General features: G+C 43.1%; 1 protein-coding gene and 1 long non-coding RNA gene across 2 annotated transcripts in view; one reads left to right on the forward strand and one right to left on the reverse strand.

Annotated features, from left to right (window-relative positions):
* Positions 1–1,858, reverse strand: part of LOC109936690 (grainyhead-like protein 2 homolog) — a 120,533-nt gene extending 118,675 nt beyond the window's left edge. Inside the window, exon 1 of the mRNA XM_048596324.1 lies at positions 1,459–1,858. Within this exon, the coding sequence (XP_048452281.1) occupies positions 1,459–1,478 (20 nt within the window). The 5' untranslated portion in view covers positions 1,479–1,858. The remainder of the gene's footprint in view (positions 1–1,458) is intronic.
* On the forward strand, positions 1,439–20,509 carry LOC125483016. The gene is made up of 3 exons (XR_007262011.1): positions 1,439–1,554; positions 10,691–10,831; positions 18,958–20,509. It is a non-coding gene; the product is annotated as an uncharacterized LOC125483016 (long non-coding RNA).
* Positions 20,510–21,001: the final 492 nt, after the last annotated feature.

Genomic DNA, 21,001 nt, shown 5'->3' on the forward strand with positions numbered 1-21,001 from the left:
AAACCTCTCCAGCTTAATAATATCCTTTCTATAACAGGGCAACCAGAACTGGTCACTGTACTCTAGAAGAGGCCTCACCAATGTCCCGTACAATCTCACGTGATGTGCCAACTCCAATACTCAAAAGGTCTCAATAACGAAGGCAAGTGTGCTTAACCACCCTGTCTACATGTGATGCAAACTTGAAAGAATTATGTACCTGAACCCTGAGGTCTCTCTGGAATGGAGTAATTCTGAAGAATTAAACTGCATTTATTTCAAAGCTCGGGGGTCTTACAGGTAAGGCTGATGAACTCTGGGCATGTTTGGGAACATGGGATTGGGATGTCCTATCTATTATGAAATTTGGCCGAGGAATGGCCAGGACTGGCAGTTCAGTGTTCCAGGTTTCAAATGCTTTAGAAATGATAGAAAGGGAGGCAAGAGAGGATGGGAGGAGTGTTTTTGATTAAAGAAAACATTACTGCTCTAACTGCTCAGGATATCTCTGAGGGATCGTCCAGTGAAACTATATGATAGAAATTACAAGTAAAAAAAGGGATGATCACCTTGATGGGATTGTACTGTAGGCCCCCGGAATGGTCAGAGGGAAATTGAGCACCAAATGTGTAGAGATCTCTGATATATGTAAGAATAATAAGGTTGTAATAATCAGGGTTTCAAATTACTTCACATATGGAAGAGGGTGTGTATGTGTTAATCTCTACTCATTTTAAAAACATTTGCAAATCACGTCAATTTGGAAAGGGGAGAAGACAAGGATCAAGGAGGGGGAGGATGAGGTGAAGGTGATGTGGGGTATTGGGGGGCGGAACGGAGGGGTGCATAGTCGGGGGGGGGGGGGGGGGGGGGGGGGCGGGGGAGGGGGGGAAGGGGGGGGGGGGGGGTTGTGGGTGAAGGGGACTGAATCCGAGTCCCAGAACAGGAGCAAAGAGTGCAGCCGAGTTCTCGGTGAGGAGCCAAGGACCCGGCGGTAAAGTGGAGCTGAGTCCCAGGTGAGCAGCCCAGGGCCCGGGGGGTGATAGGTGAGGGAGTCGGGTCCCTCATAACCCCACCCCGTCAGCAACATGGGCGGGGGACTCAACACCAAACTCAACCAAGTTCACCTCCTCCATTGGGACGGCGGGGGAAGGAGGGTACAAACTCAGTTTGAAGACCACCCCCTTCGTCTCCCCCCCCAACCCCATGTCCCGTCAGAAAATGGCCGATGGCTGGCGGGGGGGGAGGAATGGGACTTGGAAAAGGCTCTTTGTGTCATCGGATTCCAGGATGATCGCTTCAAATAATCTCAAAATATGTTGATAATAATCACAATCCAGGTCTAGTGAGTGGATAAAGACACTGGTTTGTCGAGTTGAGGAGAATATGGGGGGGGGGGGGGTTGTTGGTTGAAGACAAGAGACCATTAAAGAGAAAGCCGAGGATAAAGAGACAGCCAGAACCAGTAGGTTCACTTACTTGTCCGTCTCCTGTGACATATTTCTCCGGCTCCTCTTGCGAAACTGGACTTTCAAGTCGGTGCGGTACCGTCTGACGGCAGAACCCGAGCTACAGGTAATTCCTCTTTTCGACTTTCTGCAGAACCGGTGCGATGAGTACAGTCCCACGATAACCCTGCACTACATGAGACTTGCAGGGCTGCATAAAGTATTGGGGGGGGGGGGGGGGTAGTAAAAATCAAAACCCCTTTCCTTTTAAAAAAAACCCAAAAAGTTCAGGGGCTACACTGTGGTTGGACGCTCAAAGTAATATATGATGAGGGAATTTCCAACAAAAAAACAAGTATGTAAATATACATAGATATGTGAGAAAATGCAGATTTCAGTTGGGTGAGGTGCTGGAGGTAAAAGTTGCGTTTTTTTCCTGGCTGAGCGCTTTCAGATTCCAGGGGGCGGCACCAACCTCGAAAACAGGTAAGTGACTGGATGAAAGGTGCATCGATCCGCCCACTTCAACTGCACACAGACTGAATCAGAGACAGCGAGATACTGTACCTGAGAGGGAGAGGGAGCAAGGGTGTTTAATCGGGGAGAATGTCGCACACAGGTGAATTCAAATTTTGACGCAAACACCAGGGGAAATGGAGAAGAGGTCATTTGAAATTTTTGAATAACGAGTAGACCGCTGGAGCACGGATTTTAATTGCTAAATCGAAGGAAAGAGTGTGAAGATAGAGCTAAGCAATTAAGATGAAGTTAAATAACTAAAGAAAATACTGTGTTACCGGTGGAAATAAGTGCCCGGAGAGGGATTGCAAGTACTGTTTATTGTAATAACATCACATAGGTCTTCCTGAAAGAGAATGTCACAATGGAACATATTAAGTGTGCTTGGAAAATTGAAAGGGTGCACTGGTGCTCTTTGTTATGTGTCTGTAGAAATGTATGGTTACCCCTTGTAAAGTACTTCTTGGTTAGGATTGCAGCATGATTGTTATTCATTCAATCGGAATATCAACAAGATGAGGTACACTGTCAACCACCTTCTGGTCTAACACCTGCTATTGGCACTGAAGTTGACTTGTAATTGAATAAAGTCACCCCATGAAGTTTTACCATTTTTATTTCTTCGAAAACTAACAATTTGGAGAAGTTCCAAGACAGTAACCTAATTTCAGGATTCAGATGACAGTTATCTAAACCACTTCAGTTTTAACACTACTTGATTAGATTACTACTCTGTGATTACACAAGATACAGTATCCATTATTCACCTTCCAATACAAACTTGTGTAGATGGCAGTTGTTAGCTTAAGGGATATGTGTGATAGGCAGTCTTCTACACTTATTATTGACACCTTTTGAGAAAGCCAAATTTGAAACATTACTTAAATCAAAATAGAAAATGCTGGAGAAACTCAGCAAGTCTGGCAGCAACGGTGGAGAAACAATAGAATTAAAGTTTTGAGTTCAAAGACTTAACTGTGCAGATCATGAAAATGCTTAGTTTGATCTCTAGTCTGTAATGAGCTAGTTGGAGAATGACATCAACTATTTGTCAATGTAATTTGAATAGGAAGTGGGGGGAATGCACCAATGGTTTCACGCTGATTGCTATTCAGTAGCTTCTGAAAAATACATGTCTTTTTGATATAGTGTCAGAAACAAAAACATAAAAGCCTGGTCAGGCAGCATCAGAAGAGTCATTTCAATGAGATGCCAGGGTGCTGGTCACTGATGAACCCTGTCCCAATATAGGACTCTAAATAACGGACTCTAAAATCTTACCAATGACCGAGGTCAGGCTAACTGGCCCATAGTTTCCTCTTTTCTGACTCCCTCACTTCTTAAACATTAGCCATTTTCCAGCCTTCTGGGACCCTCCTTGACTCCAAAGATCACCATCAGTGCCCCACAATCTCCTCACCTACCTCCTTCATGATCCTGGTGTGTAGTCCATCTGGTCCAGGTGATTTATCCACCTTCAGACCTTTCAGCTTCTCCAGCGTCTCCTCCTTAGTGATGATCACTACACTCATCTCTGCCCCCTGACTCTCCTGAAGCTCTGGTATGCTATGAGGTGCTGGTCAGCACAAATTCAACTGTTAGTGGACAGTGAATGAGTTTAGTGGAGCTATGAGGTCTGTGTTTCAAAATCCTGCGTCAAATCAGGCAAGATATTGTTTAAAGCCATGATCCAATCTGCTGGGACTTTCTGATGCACATCTGGCAAGGCTGCACTTGCTTCTTTCCAAACAAACAGTCCCATGTTAGCCATTCCATACAGACCACTTGGGCCACACAGACAGTCTCAGTTCACAGCAGTGGGTCCAGCCGAAATAAGACCTGCCCTGATTTGCCTTTTCAAAATGCAGCACCTCACATTTATCTAAATTGAACTCCATCTGCCACTCCTCAGCCCACTGGCCCATCTGATCACTGAAAAGTTTTCCCACTGCTACATCTAGCACTAGTCTGGGTTCGTTCCCTAAAATTAGGTCCAGCATCACCCCTCTATTACTGTTTTTTCTACTCACTGGATTATTACACCCTCCTGGACACATTTTAAGAATCCTTCTATCTCTGTGCCTTTCATACTTTGTCTACCCAGCTAATATTGGGAAAGTTGAAATCCTCCACTGTAACTACACTATTATCTTTATACTTCTGAGATTTTCCTGCTGCATTGAATGCTTCCACAGATTTCTGCTCATGTTTTAGATTTACATCATTTGTAATTGTTTGTTTATATAATATTGTCCAGTTTCTCTATTGGTAAACCCTGGATATAATCAGTTTCTTCATTGTTATGTTGTGCTTATCCTAATTTTTATCGACTGCTTTTCCCTCTACTCCCAATTTTCCAAAGTTAACTTTCATTGCTGACTCTCTACAACACTAAAAGTTTGATTGAAAATTCCAATATCTTGAACTACCTGTCAGATACATAGCCTTTTTGTGCTATGGCTCCTACCTCTCTTATGCTTTCTGCCATCTATCCTAATTATTCTCTCTCCCACCCCACAATACAGTATTATGAATTTCACCACTGATGTTTCAATATCATTCTCTATTCTGCTAAACATAATAACCTATATTGGGACAGAGTTCATCAGTGACCAGCACCCTGGCATCTCATTGAAATGACTCTTCTGATGCTGCCTGACCAGGCTTTTATGTTTTTGTTTCTGACACTATATCAAAAAGACATGTATTTTTCAGAAGCTACTGAATAGCAATCAGTGTGAAACCATTGGTGCATTCCCCCCATGTTCCTTAATATGTTCCATTGTGACATTCTCTTTAAGGATGAGATTGCAGAGTACTTGAAGTGCTTGGTAAAATATGACTGAGTCAGCATGGCTTCGTCAAGGAGAGGTCACACCTGACAAACCTGTTAGAATTCTTTGAGGAGGTAATGAACATGTTAGACAAAGAAGAACCAGTAGGTGTGATCAATTTGGATTTCCAGAAGTCCTCTGTCACGGTGCCACACAGGAGGCTGCTAAATAGAATAACAGCCCAAAAGGCAAAGAGTGGGGCTGAAGGAGTATTTTTTCAGGATGGCAACTAGTGGGTCAGTGTTGAAACCACAACTATTCATGTTATGCATTAATGATCTGGATGATAAAACTGAGGACATTGTTGCTTAAGTTTGCAGATGAGATAAAGATAAGTGGAGGGACAGGTAGTGTTGAGGAAGCGGAGAGGTTGCAAGAGGACCTTGACAGCCCAGGACAGTGGGCGGGGAAGTGGTGGATGGAATACAATGTGGGAAAGTGTGAGGTTATGCACTTTGGTAGGAAGTTTAGAGGAGTAGAATATTTTCTAAATCACGAAAGGCTTTGGAAAACTGAAGCACAATGGGATCTGAGAGTCCTAAATCAGTATTCTTTTAAAGTTAATATACTGGTTCAGTTAGCAGTTAGGAAGGCATATGCAATGTCAGCATTTATTTCAAGAGGGCTAGAATAAAAGAGCAGGGACACAGTGCTGAGGCTGTACAGTGTGCTGGTCAGACTGTAGTTGGAGTAATTTAAGCAGTTTTGCACCCCCGTATCTAATGAAGGTGTGCTGGCTTTGGAAGGGGTCCAGTCGAGGTTCATAAGAGTGATCCCAGGAATAAAGGGCTTGGCATATGAGGTGTGGTTGAGGATCTGGGCTCCATACTCGATGGAGTTTAGAAGGATGAGAGGGATCGCAATGAAACTTACAGAAAACTGAGAGGCCTGGAGACAGTAGATGTGGAGAAAATGTTTCCATTAGTCAGAAAGAATTGGACCCAAGGGCAGAGCCTCAGAGTGAATGGACAACCCTTTAGAACTGAGATGAGGAGGAATTTCTTCAGCAAGTGGGTGGTGAATCTGAGGAAGTCATTGATACAGAAAGCTGCGGAGGCCAAGTCATTGAGTGTCTTAAAAACAGAGATAGATAGCTTCTTGGTTAGTAAACAGATCAAAGGATATGGGGAGAAGACAGGAGAATGGGTTTGAGGAAAGTATCAGCCATAATTAAATGGCGGAGCAGTCTCAATGGGCCGAATGGCCTGATTCTGCTCCTATATCTTATGGTGTCTAGCCCTGTTTAAAGGGTCATTAGTGCAACTTGCTGGTATCGTCATGTTGCCTCCTTCGGCAAAGTTTGTGTAAGTATTGGGTGGTGTTATTGGAGGTGTTGTGGTGAGTTGCTGGATTTGGCAGGGAGTGTCATTACAGCCTAATGAGCAGCACAGTGAATTTCGAGATCAGTAGTTGCATTGCCACTTGGTTTGTAGTATGCTGATAAGAAGCAACAGAGACTGCAGATAGGGGAATCTTGGTGTAGAGGAAAGAACGGGTACCTGGGATACCATTTTAAGCTAATTCACCACTGCGCCAATACTATCCTCCTGAAGTTGTGAGCACTTATGAGATCTGGCTGTATAGGTACTGGCATGCTAAGTGTCTCCCCTAATGGATTGCTTTTCTAGTGGATACTAAAAGCATGGGCAGTATTTTTAATCACAATCCCTTCATCTGGCTGCAATGTCGGTCAGGAATCTACTGATATCTGCAGCAAGACCCAGAGGGAGATTTTGAACAAGACAGTTAAATTGGTTCCAAAACTGGAGGGCCAATGGGAGACCATCTAGCACTTGCAGGATTGACAGCCCCACCATCAGTGGTGGACATTGCTGAAGTAGGTGGGCAAATGAGAGGACGCCTCAAGATGGAGATCCCCCCTGAACACTGTCCAATATTTTAAAATCCAATGTAGCCACAGCTGCCAGACCAGCATTGTGGAGAGAAATCCCTCCAATCACAAAATTGTGAGGGTGCAGAAGGAGGCCATTCAGCCCACTGCCTATCCCAGAAGCACCAAAGCATGGCCTGTGCTCTAGCTCAAGTCCTCTGGCAGAAGGAGTGAAGTGGGGATCAAGAATTAAATGAGGCGTTGCTGGGTTCCCCAGCCTACCACCTGACATGGATGGAGATGGTTTTCCAGGTTTCAACCTCAGCAGGGACGCCAGAAAACACCTAGCGGATGTGAAGAGTATCTGTAAAAAGCATCGTCATTGGCTGCCCACCACTGGCACATGACAGCAGTGCAGCACATTGGTTGAGAGCATAAAGTTGCTGACATAGCACCTTCTTACCCCAATGAAAATGTATCCCAATGTGCCCATGAAGAAATCATCTTTCCTAACAGTGCCATCGTTAATTTTTGCCTTCTTGCCAAAGCCATTAAGCTGACCCTGAGAGTGCACCAACTGGGGTCAGTGGGGAAACGGAAGGCACAAACTTAGCTTGGTCTTTTGTGCTAGGTGTTGGTGCTCCAACATGGCCAAAACCTGCTCCCACGCCTGTATATTTTCTTTCTAAGCATAATACGATTGTGGCCATTAAAGCAAATTACCTTGAAAAGCAAGTCTAAACTGTCAGTTCATATCCATGGTTTTCAAACCACAGGTATTATGTTGTACTCCCTTCTAACCACATCTCCTACGCACCGTCAGATGGGTGCGTAGACAGCCTGCACCCAGGCAGAACAAGCCATTTGTTGCTGTAACCTTTCTCAGACAAGATCAGTAACTTCCTGTACAGTGTGTGTGGAAGAGGAAAAAAGTTAGTGAGCATCTTTGTATCCTTTCTTTATTCTGAAGGAGTTGGGTGAAATGTACCAATCAAAGGCATCTGATGATCTGAGCAGCTCATTGTGAGATAAGGAAAATGTTTGACTACTAAAATCATCCTGTTCAAAATAAGACCTGAACCAAAAATTAACGTGGGGGATTTGCAACCAATGCACAGTGGCAGAATCTTTGGAAAATACATGTTGTTCACAGCTATCATTCAGGGATAGGGTCTCCAGATACTCTTGAGAGGGATGTTCATCCTAATAATTGTTGTGCATTCATTGTCTGTGGATTTCACATCATGCAGACAATACACTTCTCGCAGCAGAGGGATATCTGGTGCAGCAACAATCCCAAACTATAGAATTGGCAAATAGAAACCTGTATAAATAAGTGCCTCAGGGAAGCTGTAGATTCCTGATTCCTCACATTCCTTTTGCCATGTCATACTCTATGAGCTGTGGAATGGAGTCTCTGTGGAAAAATACAAGTATCAACACAGACCTTCACAGAAACAAGCTGCAGGCAAAACGATCTGAATGCTCAATTTGATTTCGTAAGTTACTAGTAAGTCATTCAAATGCATCTTCAGACCAGAGCAGGGTTCAGATGTTCATCATGAGTACAGGATCCAATCAGCAAGTGGGTTTCCAATTGTAAGTCTGATTGTTTTCATCTGATGAACACAGGCATAGAATTTGCAGAAAAATATAATTAATCTGTCATGATAAACATCCCTTGGCCAAATGTTTCTCCTTTCCCCTCCAGTGAAGGCATTCCTTCTTAGGCTACTATTTTATTGGCACTTGTCCACATAAGATGTATCCAATACGAATATTTGCACGTAAACTATTTGACAAAATGGCCATGGCCACATCTAAGTACAGATGTCCGTCCATAATTGATAAAGGGTCTGTGGATAATTGCAGGACTGAGAGGCATGACTGATTTTCTCCTTCTCATATTGAAGTGTTGAGCTCATAGTAGTATGCCTATTATGAATTATAGTGAAATTTAGACTCTGTTATTATGTACGTAACATGATTATTTATCTGAATAAACAGCAAGGAAAGAAATTACTAGTTAATCTGAATTTGCAGTAGTAGTGGAAAGGCATTTGGAGAAGAAAATAAAACACAAATTTAAATGCCGTCTTATTTGTCTACAAGATTCCCTAAACCACGTGTTATAATAAAATATTTTGAGAACTCTTTGTTGCTCTTCTGGTAGAGCTTTGGGATATGAACATCAATTTAAATTTAAACAGGCAGACTGGACTTTTTTGTAACGGCTACATAAGAGCCCTCTGTCAATGTAAGACTCTCTTAACGCTGCCCTGGACTGTCATTCCTGATATGTGCTTAAATCATGAAATGGAAATTCATCCTAGCAGTGTCATTAGTGATGTAGGGCAGGCTCCCATTGAATTCCCATCACAAGAGGGCAAGGCTGAAAAATCAGAGAAGTCATTAATGCAGTAACAGTAGATGTGTTTGCTTTTTGTAGATCAAGTCCAATAAATGCAAGCTTTTTTTGAGTCAAAGCAGAGGTAGACCAAGATACTATTGGCCTTCTGAAATCCTATGCAATCTCCAGTCAGCCAGACTCTGGAAGCACCACAATGACCGTGAAGAAAAATAGTCAAAATGCCAGGCCTACTCCTCTGTCAAAATTTAAAAGCAGGAGGAGGGGAGGACACTACTACAGAGACAGAGGTGATGGAAAATCTGAGACAGTTAAGGAAGCGGCGATATGCCTCATTATTCCATTTTCCACTGCCTGATCCCAATTTTGGAGGAATCTAGGCTTGATTGGACAAATAGCAAAACTAATGAAGGGAGCTACCATAGTCATTATAGAATTACAGCAAACAAAGCCTGTGGTGTTATCATGTATATTGTTTTGAGTGCTGTGTTCTTCTTTGTTGTGTTAACAAGTCCTTTCAGTTCTTGATCAAGAATCTAGTCCAAGGTAATAGACTGAAGGAATCCTCTTTCTCCTGATTATGAGCAATCTGTGTTAATGAATTACCTTATTGCCTCTTTGAAGCAAGCTCCAAAGGCAACTCAGTGTTATAAATATGGACTGACTAAACAAAGCTGGCCTGTGATATTTAGGTTCCTTTATTCTAAGCACTGTATATACCCCAAATAATACTGTTTCCTACACATTTCTGTTTAAGTAAACAAAGATGTTTACACACATGGACAGGAATGTTAGCAGAATACTGTATTTTATTGCTAGAAGAAACAATCCATTTTCTTCTTAACTCTTGGTTTCTGCAGATCATGAATAGAGGAAAACAAAAGGTTTTATGGATTTTATGGATTTTTGTTAACGTTAAAAGCACCACTGCTATCAGCTCATCAATGTTACATTCAGTTAACATTTGGCATGAAAAGGCCTAAAAGCTCCTTCCACAGCCTTATCTTCTGGAATCCAAAATGTAGGTAGTAACTGGCAGTAGGTTTAACCATCATTGTAAGACTAGTCCTTTTTATTATCCTCTAGCCACATACATTGAGGCCCATTTCAAATTGCTGCACTGCTAGCTCAGCGCATAGTCTGCAGTAAAATCCTGAATGCTGGCAAGGACTATTACATTGGTGACAAAGTATAGGAAACATCAAACATGGCTCAACCTTTCCAAACCATCAATCACCTACGTCCTATTTGTTCTTAAATTTGGCATCATAATCCAGTTCCACTACTCCTCTCAGCAGTCATTTCCACACCTTCAACGTCAATTTAAATTATTCGTCTCCTTCTGACCTTCAGTCAGTGCCACCTTTTAAGGTGTGACAGCTAAATGTATTTTTCAGATTCAATTTATCTATACCTACCCCTCAGAACCTTGAATAATTCAGTGACATTCCCCTAGGCTTCACTTCTGCAACCAATGTTCCCAGATTTTTTAGTCTCTTTAGCTCAAGTGTCTAAAACTTAGTTCAAATTTACTCACTCTTTGCTGTTCACCTGTCCAAAGTCAAAAAAATCTCAACAGCAATTGTGTGGAGTTGAACCAATGTGTTTAGAAACTCGCTATCATGAATTGGGATTGCTACCATAGCCCTCTTTGTAGATATCCTAGGATCTAATGTTCCTCATTTACTGATGCTACATTCTGTGTTCACAGTTTCAACGATCGATTCATGAATATCCCCCAGGTCTTTTTGCAAGTTGTTCCTTGGGTGCATTTGTGCTCTGAGCCTGCAGGAGCCAGATTGACCAACTCTCAAGAAAGAAGATGAGTCAGTTTGGCATGGAATTTTGGCATGTGAGTCTGTGGGCAACAAGGGATGCTGATGAGACTTTTGGCAGGCGCTGTCTCGACCATTGGTATTGGGGGAAGTACCTGTCTGGAAGTGTGGGAAGGATGTGTGGCCTCCCAAACAATCGGAGCAGGAGCAGGGGCTGAGTCCCTGTCGTATGGGAGTGGGTCACTAGGAGAACACCACAATGCACATTTAAAGGACTTTACTTGCAGACATCATGGATGTTTGGAAACAGAGGGGACCAACATGACATAAATCTCTCAGCAGCATGGCGGCTTAGAGGTTAGAATACTGCCTCACAGCAGCAGGGACCCATTTTTGATTCTAGCCTTGGGTGATTGTTTGTCTGTGTGGAGTTTGCATGTTGTCCCCATGTCTGCGTGGGTTTCCTCTGGGCACCCAGTTTCCTCCCAAGTCCAAAGATGTGCAGGGTAGGTGGATTGGCCATGCTAAATTGCCCATAGTGCCCAGGGATGTTTAGGTTGGGTGGGTTAGACATGGGAAAGATAGGGGTAGGGGAATGGGTCTGGGTGGGATAATGTTCGGATGGGCGGTGTGGACTTGTTGGGCCAAATGGTCTGTTTCGACACTGTAGGGATTCTATGATATAAATGTGTGTTGTTGAAAATAAAAATTTCAATGTGCCACTTGAGTTGTTTCTGTGAGTTACTTGTCACCATTAAATATAATGTAAAATGTCTGTAACGAATGGGTAGTATCTACGTACAGTGCATTGTACAATATACATCATGAAGTAGTGAGGGGCATAAGCTATGATTCTCTGGTGGGACAACTGTGCTGCAAGCTGGGCTGATTGGGAGGAGAGGCTAGGCACTTTGTCAATGGGGTTGAGTTGAAGCATTAGAGCACCAGAGGGACAGTAATGTAGCGGTCATAACACTGTCTACTGCTCTCGGGGTGTATGCTCAAATGATGGAATTTAAAGTCAGTAAACCTGGGCTGGTAAACTAGTCTATTGGTAACCAAAAACCCAAAATTGTGAAAACCCTTTAGAGAAGCTAAAGGTGAGGTGAATGGACCAAAATGTGGCAGATGCAGTTTAATGTGGATAGTTGTGAGGTTATCCATTTTGGTCAGAGAGTATAAAGTCAACGAATTGTCGAAATGGAGAGAAACTTCAGGGTGCTTCGAGGCAGAGGTATCTGCATGAATTGCAGAAAACTAGTATGCAGATAAGGCAGGAAATAAGATAAATGAAACTTTGGCATTTATTGGTAAAGGAATAGAGTATAAAAGTAGGCAACTAGATAAGGCATTAGGGAGACTGCACCTGGAATGTTGTGTACAATTTTGGTCCCCTTGAGGAAGGCTGTAGTTGCATTGGAGGCATTCGGAAAATGTTCACTAGATTGATTCCAGAGATTAAGTAGTTTAGGCATACACTCTCTGGAATTTAGAAGAATGAGAGGAGATCTAATTGGGGTATATAAGCTGCTAAAGGGGATTGACAAAGTAGACATAAAAACAATGTTTCCTCATGTGAGGTAATCCAGAATGAGAGATCATAGTTTTAGGATCAGAGATAGCAGATTTAAAGGAAGTGATGAGAAGAAATTTCTTCCCTCACAGGTTGTAAATCTGTGAAATTCACAACTCCAGAGTGCACTGGATGCTGGGACACTGAATAAATTTAAGTAGGAGATAGGCAGATTTTTAATTTAGTAATGGGTTGAAGGGTTATGGACAGTGAGCAGGAAAGTGGAATTAAGGCTGAGATGAGGTCAACTGTGATCACATCAAATGGCAGAGCAGGCTCGAGGGGCTGAATTGCCTACTCCTCATCTTAGTTCTTATGTTATTATTTTCTTAAGCACCAAATTTTAGCTGTCTTGCAGGATAAGTAACTGAACTACGTGTATCTGTGCAGGAGAAAGTGAGTTAAGTCCCAAGTGCAGTTACATGTCTCTGTACTGTTAGAACTCAAGCCAAGTTATAAGTGTTAGGAGGCATCTTAGTGTTGTAACCAAGGCTTAGGAAAAGTTTTGAAAGTTGTGGTGGCTCAAATAATCTGTGTGCCATCAGTAGATCAGTGTAGTTGAAATTGGCAGTTGAAAAGCAATGTGCAGTGTCTGCTTGATGTAGCTGACCAAGGTTGGAGTTCAGGGAAGATGTGGCTTGGTGAAGCAAGTCATTGGTGAAAAGTTGGAGTTGTATCAGAGAATAAATACTGGAGTAGAATTTTCAAAGTCAATGGAAGAATGGACTCAGGAAGGGAGAGAAATCTGATAAATCCCTGGGACCTGTTCAGGTGAACCCTGGAACTCTGTGGGAAGCTAGGGAAGTGATTGCTAGGTCCCTTGCTGAGTTATTTGTATTATCGATAGCCACAGGTAAGGTGCCAGAAGACTGGAGGTTGACTAACGTGCCACTATTTAGGAAGCGCTGATAAGGAAAAGCAAGGGAACTATAGACCGCTGAGCCTGACATCAGTGGTGGGCACGTTGTTGGAGGGAACGCTGAGGGCCAGGATTTACATGTATTTGGAAAGGCAAGGACTGATAAGGGATAGTCAGCATGACTTCATGCATGGGAAATCATGTCTCAGTAACTTGATTGAGCTTTTTGAAGAAGCGACAAAGAGGATTGATGAGGGTAAAGTGGTGGATATCATCTATATGGACTTCAGTAAGGTGTTTGACATGGTTCCTCATGGTAGACTGGTTAGCAAGGTTAGATCACATGGAATGCAGAGAGAACTAGCCATTTAGATACAGACCTAGCTTGAAGGTAGAAGTCAGAGGGTGGTGGTGGAGGGTTGCTTTTCAGATTGGAGGACTTGGCGCTGGGTCCACTGATTTTCGTCATTTATGTAAGTGATTTGGATGTGAACGTACGAGGTATGGTTACTAATTTTGCAGATGACACCAAAATTGAAGGTGTAGTGGACAGCAAACATGGTTACCTCAGAGTACAATGAAACCTTGATCAGATGGGCCAATGGGCCAAGGAGTGGCAGATGGAGTTTAATTTAGATAAATGTGAGGTGCTGCATTTTGGAAAGGCAAATCAGGGCAGGACTTATACACTTAATGATAAGGTCCTGGGGAGTATTGCTGAACAAACAGACCTTGAAGTACAGGTTTGTAGTTCCTTGAAAGTGGAGTCATAGGTAGATAGGATAGTGAAGAGGACATTTGGTGTGCTTGCCCTTATTGATCAATGCATTGAGTATAGGAACTGGGAGGTCATGTTGTGGCTGTACAGGACATTGGTTAGGCCACTTTTGGAATACTGCATGCAGTTTTGGTCTCCCTGCTATAGGAAAGATGTTGTGAAACTTGACAGGGTTCAGAAAAGATTTACAAGGATGTTGCCAGGATTGGAAGGTTTGAGCTATAGGGAGAGGGTGAATAGGCTGGGGCTTTTTACCCTGGAGTGTTGGAGGCTAAAGGGTATATAACGTCATATATAACGTCATGAGGGGCATGGAAAGGGTAAATAGACAAGGTCTTTTCCTTGGGATGGGGGAGTCCAAAACTAGAGGGCAAAGATTTAAGGTGAGAGGGGAAAGATTTGAAAGGGATCTAAGGAGCAATGGTTTTACGTGGAGGGTGATGCGTGTATGGAATTAGCTGCCAGAGGAAGTGGTGGTGGCTGGGACAATTACAACATTTAAAAGGCATCTGGATGGGTGTATTAATAGAAAGGGTTTGGAGGGATATGGGCCAAATGCTGGCAAATAGGACAAGATTAATTTAAGATATCTGGTCAGCATAGAAGAGTTGGCCTAAGGGTCTGTTTCTGTGCTGTACAACTGTATGACTCTCTGATTGCAACAGCAGCAACTGTTGAGCTGGGTGGCTTTTGAGGGGGAGTTTCAAGACCAGATTAGCAAAATTAAGAATTGTAATTCCTTATGAGATTTGATAACTAACTATATAACTAATGTGGGAGTTGCTGAGAAATCTGTGTGATCTATCATGATCGCATTTGATATTTGATATGCATTGAGCGGTGCTCAATCACAGTATGTTACCCATTTTTACCACATGTCAATTCTTAGTGTTGGAAATAAGTTGCCCATGTATTGTAGATTGTATAACTGTTTTAACCTACATGGTAAAATATTATTCTTTGTTCAAAACTGTGAAACCTTATGGTTTTGGTCTCTAAGTAAATCCCCAAATATCACATTCTGTCTTCTATAAATATAATGTTACTGGTCCAGATTGTAACATAATTTGCTCATCTTGTCTAGGATCATTACTTAAAGTTGTTTATCAAATCTGGGATCATAACTCATTTAATGGCATTACCATAAATGAATCCCAGACTATGAACATTCTGGAGGTCACCATTGAGTAGAAACTGAACTGGGTGAGCCTTATGATTACTGTGACTGCAAGAGCAGGTGTCAGGCTGGGAGCAAGTATCTCAGCTCCTGACTATTTAAAGCCTGTCCACCATCTAGAAGGTGCAAGTCAGGAATGTGCTGGATTTCTCCCCACTTGCCTGGATGTGTACAGCTCCAAAACACTCAGGAAGCTCAACACTATACACAATAAAACTGCCCATTTAACTGATACTCCTTAGACATTCACATCCTCCACCACTGAAGCAGAGTGGCAATAATGTGTACCATCAATAAAATGCATTCCTACAATTCACAAAGGGTCCTTCAACAGCACCTTCCAAACCTGTGACTTCTACCATCTAGAAGGACAAAGGCAGCAGATCAAGGAGTATACCACCACCTTCAAGTTTCCCCTCCGAGCCACTCACCATCCTGACTTGGAAATATATCACCATCCCTTCACTGTCACTGGGTCAAAATCCTGGAACTAACCCCCCCACCCCAAGAGCATTGTGGGTGTCCCTACGCTCCAAAAATCTTTGCTGTTCAACAAGGTAGCTCACACCATGTTCTCAGATTAGTGATGGGCAATAAATGTTGGCCAGCGAGGTCTACATCCCATGGACAAATAAAAAGAAATTTCACTGTCAGATACATCTGCAAATGATCATTAAGCAACAACACTCGGAGCCTGCAACTGTGGTACCTATTAATTACTATATCTGGGAGAAACTAAAAACAAGACAGAAAATGTCAAAACAAACACTGTCTAAAGTGGCAGGTTCAACTCACCCTTTGCTAACCACTGCGTGACCATGCTGCCCTTTGGTGCTTTGCGTTGATAATTGGTGCAGTCAGACAACCAGGGAGGTGGTGGTGGTGCTGTGCAGCGATCCTGAGTCAGGAGAACATGCACCTTGCCTACATCAGTGTGGCACACTAGTCTGTCAACTGTACCACATAACCTCAGTGTTCATGCCAAACACATGGCATCTGCAGCAAAAAGTACAACAGATTAGAAAATCTTAGGGGAGTAGTGTACACTGAAGTCTATAGTGGCACCAGTGAGTCAGGGGGTTCCAGCATGGTTAGTCAAGGGTAACCTCCCATAGCCATTCCAGGCCTTGGCCATGGTCAGGTATCCAGTCACAGTGGTGTCGCTCTGGGGATCATGGTTAGTCCTTTGTCTCCATAGGGGCCAACAGCAGGATATTGCACTTATGAAATGTCTTTCTACAGCACTGCCCAATCCTCCTCACCCTGGGGTTGGCACTGACTAGCAATATCAGACCAGGCTGGCATGGTGTAATGATGCGACTCTCTCCACCAGTGCTCTGGAAAGAGGAGTCATCTCCTCCCCACCATCCAAATCACAAAGAACTCCAGAGGCGTCTCAGAGAAGCGTGGTGTCAGCCTCACCCTCTCTACCATCTCTTCTCACTCCTTCCACAGCTGAGCAAGACAGCTTTCAGATGGTGCAGACACGCCGTAGGCTTTGGAAGATGACACAGCTGCAAAGTATGTTGGTCTTAGGGAGAACCTCCACCTTGTGGTGAGTTACTCAGGATGACAGGTGGTGGGATGGGCCTGAAATCAGATGTGATTCTCAAGCAGCAAGTGCTGAGTTTAGTAAGAAACTGCAGGGAAACTCTCTTGGCTTCAAGGTGAGAATCCCTCCACTGAACTCCACACAGCATGCACTTTGTCCAACAACAGTAAGATTCAGCCCATTGACTAAGACCAGCAACAGGGATTGGTGGCAGTCAATTTACCTGAATCATCCGAGATGGTGCCAGCAGAAACCACTGCTGGCAATGATGGCATCCAAACTGAACAAGAGCCAATGCATGTATGATACGTACCTGAGGCCCAGCACCGTCGCTAATACCCAGGCCACAGGTTAGTGACGAGTGGGGGGACAGCAGCAGGGTGGGGGTTACAGGGAAGAGCGGTCAGGCTAGGAGTGGGTATCTCTATTGAGGGCAGTGGAGTGTTTCTCAGTGGGTGGCCACTTCCTGAAGGCATGTGCTTCCCTCTGTCCCCCTTGGCCGGTTAAATCCCTATTGCCCTGCTGAGTTCAAGGACCTCAACAGTGGTGATGGGGAGGTGGGACGGCTGTCCATTGGCATCCCACCACATGGGGTTGGAAGCAGGGAAACAGTGGGATCCCCAACTCCACCCACTCACCTGATTAAATGCCCTCTGCTGCAAAACTGACCTTGAAGAAGGGCATTAAATAATGCCGATGTTTAAACTCGATACTCTGTCACTAGATCTTTACATTTAGACCTTTAGTAGCATTTTGTTTTATGTTAGATTCTGAAAACACTACTCTTGACAACTTGTGATTTCACTGCTTGCATAAGAGAGCTGTGCAAAAAGGTCGGAAAAAGAGTCCAAGTAATTCTCTTCGGAGTGTGCCAGCAATAGCTGGAGGACCTATATCAGGCTTCAGTGACACACCCGTAAAGTGTAGAGGCCTAAAGCTGAATAGATAATTTCAGAATGCAGCATGACCCTTCCCCCAACACACACACATACACGAGACACACAAATTACAGCTCAGACCAATCCTTAGAATTAGGCTGTTAATTACACGGTAGGCACTGTTCCTTCAAGATTCCCATAATCATTAAAACCCCTTCAGAAAAACAGAAGAACTCTCAGCAGTAGGAAACGGTATATGGTGATAAATGTAGGTGTTATCATCACTATCTATTGTTATGTTAACTGAAACTGTCCATGGGACATTTATTGAAGCATTAATTGAATTGTTAACTAATCTATGAATGTAAACACAGTTCGGTGTAAGTGAATGGTGAGAAAAGTGTTTCAATCGCCATATAAGTGAAAATACTTCGCACAATCAGAAGGTAAAAGGCTCAGGTCACCAAATTCTTATGGATGAGGAAGACCAATTTGTTCAATGTAATTAATGTGTACAGAAAAACCTAAGAGGCCGACATTGCTGCTTGAAACTTATGATTTAATAAAATTTAGTTAAAACATCTATAAGAAGGGTTCTGGTGGTGCAGTTGTATTGGCCCTATCTCGGAGCCAGGAGATGTGGATTTAAATCCCACCTGCTCCAGAGGTGTGTCTGAGTAGTTTGCATTTTTAAAAAAAAATTACCTACATAAATGTAAGATCACCTTTCAAACAGTTTCTGACATGAAAAGTCTTATTTTAACCTTCCCTCAGAATTCAAACCCCTGACATGAGGATCAGTTTCATAGTTCTTCACAGCTTTGGCATCAGGGACCAAATACCTCCTTTTCTCACTTGATGATTACAGCAGGACATAGCACTCGAGCTGCAGTGTGATCAGAACAAATGTCAAAAAAGGAGAGTACGACTAGCTGAGCAAATCTTACAGATGGTGGCACTCACCGAGGCATTTACAGAATATTCCATCACATTTCTGACTTGTGCATTATAGATGGTGGCTTTGAGGAGTCAGGATTTGGGTTATTTGCCTTAGAATTCCTAGACTCTGACCTACTCTTGTGGTCAAAATATTCAAATGGCTGGTCCAGTTCAATTTCTGTTCGATGGTAACCCCCATTGACAGCTAGGGATTGGAAAAGATAATACCATTGAGTATCAAGGGGGGACAGTTAGATTCTTTCTTGTTGAAGACAGTCATTGCCTGCCCTTTGGGTGGGAAGTATGTGTCCAGCTACTTATCAGCTAAATGTTGTCCAGGTCTTACTGCCTATTAGCAGCGACTGATTCAGTTTGTAAAAAAATTGGAAATGGTACGGAACACTGTGCAATTATCCATAATTATCCCCATTTCTGACTTTTTGATAGAGGGAACACTCTTGAAGCATCTGAAGATGATTGGGCCTACAACACTACCCCGAGGAGCTGTTTGCTCTTCTGTGCAGTGGTAATATCCACATCTCTGACCCAGGAGGCCTGAATTCAAGCCCTACATGCTCCAAAAGTCTGCAATGACATCTCTGAACAAGTTGATTAGGAAAATATCTACCCTGAGGAACGCCTGCGGAGATTTCCTGGAACTAAGATGACTGACTTCCAACAACCACAACCATTTTCCTTTGTGCCAGGTATGACTCCAACCAGCAGAGAGTTTGCCCTCCTTCTCCCTTTGATTCTAGTTTACTACAGGCATCCTTGATGTTGCACCCAGTCAAAGGCCGTCTTGATATGTAGGATTCACTGTACAGATCATTCAGAGCATACTGTGACTCATTCATATTGCTGTTCAGTGTTCTGTGAACATCTCGGCATTGGTTCGTCAAAAGTTCAACACAGGATTTACTAAAACTCCCAAGGCTCTATCTATATTGACACCATCCTGACATATTCATTTCATCACTTTTTCCTTCTTGCACGTATCATTATAAATTTATAATCTGCTTTAAATTAATCTGGCACATTCACATGTTCTGTTTGGCTCATTCTGTAATATTCACACTTCCTCCCTCAGTTTCACTATCTGCCTAAGTTCTGTTCAATTTGTATAATTTGACTATTTTACAATTGAGACTCTGAATCAAAGTAATTGACATCAATCAGAAACATTAGTGGTCCCAACATGCAAAAGTGGTGTCCAGGTTTCGGGCAATTAAATGGTAATGGGAGTTGGAAACTCTCCCACTTCTCCAAAGGTGAGGCCTGGGCTACTTAATGTCTAGGGAGTGATGGAACATTGCATTACTATACTCCACCATCAACACCACTTGATGGGATCGGCTTTGGGGCCATTTTGCATGGGTCTCATATTGAGGAAGAGGATCATGCTTGTGGCATAAGGGGACTCTGTTTCCCTGGCAGGTCCTGAATGAGTATTCTTGTCCCTCGTGGTTTTGTGGGGTGCAAAGAAAGCATCATCCAGCCCTGGCTCCCTTTCCCATGTCTTCTCCTGATGGGATAATGGCATCAGTTTTTCTGCTCAGGCCACTAGTTAAAATTGTCGTAAAATAATAATCATCAAGATCAAACATTTGCAAGTAAAGACTAATACCTGCAATGAGGTATTCCTTATGAGGAAAGGCTAGACAGGGTAGGCCTATATCCTCTGAAGTTTGGAAAAGTCAGAGGTGACTTAATCAAAACATTAGAGGTGAATTAATTGAAAGCTTGACTGGGTGGATGTTGAAAGAATGGCTCTTCTTGTGGAAGAATCTAGAACTAGAGAGTCGTAGCTCAAAAATAAGGGGACGCCCATCTAAGACAGAGATGAGGAAACTACTTTTTTTCTCAGAGGGTTGTGAATCTTTGAATTTCCTTTCTCAAAAAGTAGTGGATGAGAATTGTTAAATATTTTTAAGGCAGAGCTAGATCGATTCTTGATCACCAAGTGGATGAAGGAGTATCAGAAATATGCAGGAATGTAGAGTTGAGGTTAAAATCAGAGCAGCCATGATTTTATTGAATGACAGAGCAGACTCAAATGGCCTACTCTTATTTCTTGTTTGTATGTTTGTGTGATCTGCTAACATTCAACAGTATAATTACTGCTGTGTGATATATTTAGTTATTGGAAAGTTGAAATTGGTGTGCCTGGTGGGTAAGCATTCTGGTCAGTACTCACTGTCCAGTTTCTAGCAAGGGATTAGGGTTAAAATGACCAACACTATCTTTGAAGCCCAGCCGAGCCCCCAGTCAAGCACTGCTACTCTCCGGCTGTCCTGCATGGTACCTGTCAACTGCCGCAGAAATGTCGAACTGAGGGAAGTTGACTGTCTGCTTTGCCAACAGGAGATCTGGCGGTCCTGTTGGACAGGGGGAGCATGCAGTTTCTGCCCTTGGAGTGTGCCCTGAAATGTTGGTGCCACATGTTCAAAATGGAGGGGAGCTAGAGGAGCTGGAATCGTCAAGTACCCTC

Source organism: Rhincodon typus, chromosome 4 (assembly GCF_021869965.1).
Source record: "Rhincodon typus isolate 14 chromosome 4, sRhiTyp1.1, whole genome shotgun sequence".
Classification (NCBI taxonomy): Eukaryota; Metazoa; Chordata; class Chondrichthyes; order Orectolobiformes; family Rhincodontidae; genus Rhincodon; species Rhincodon typus.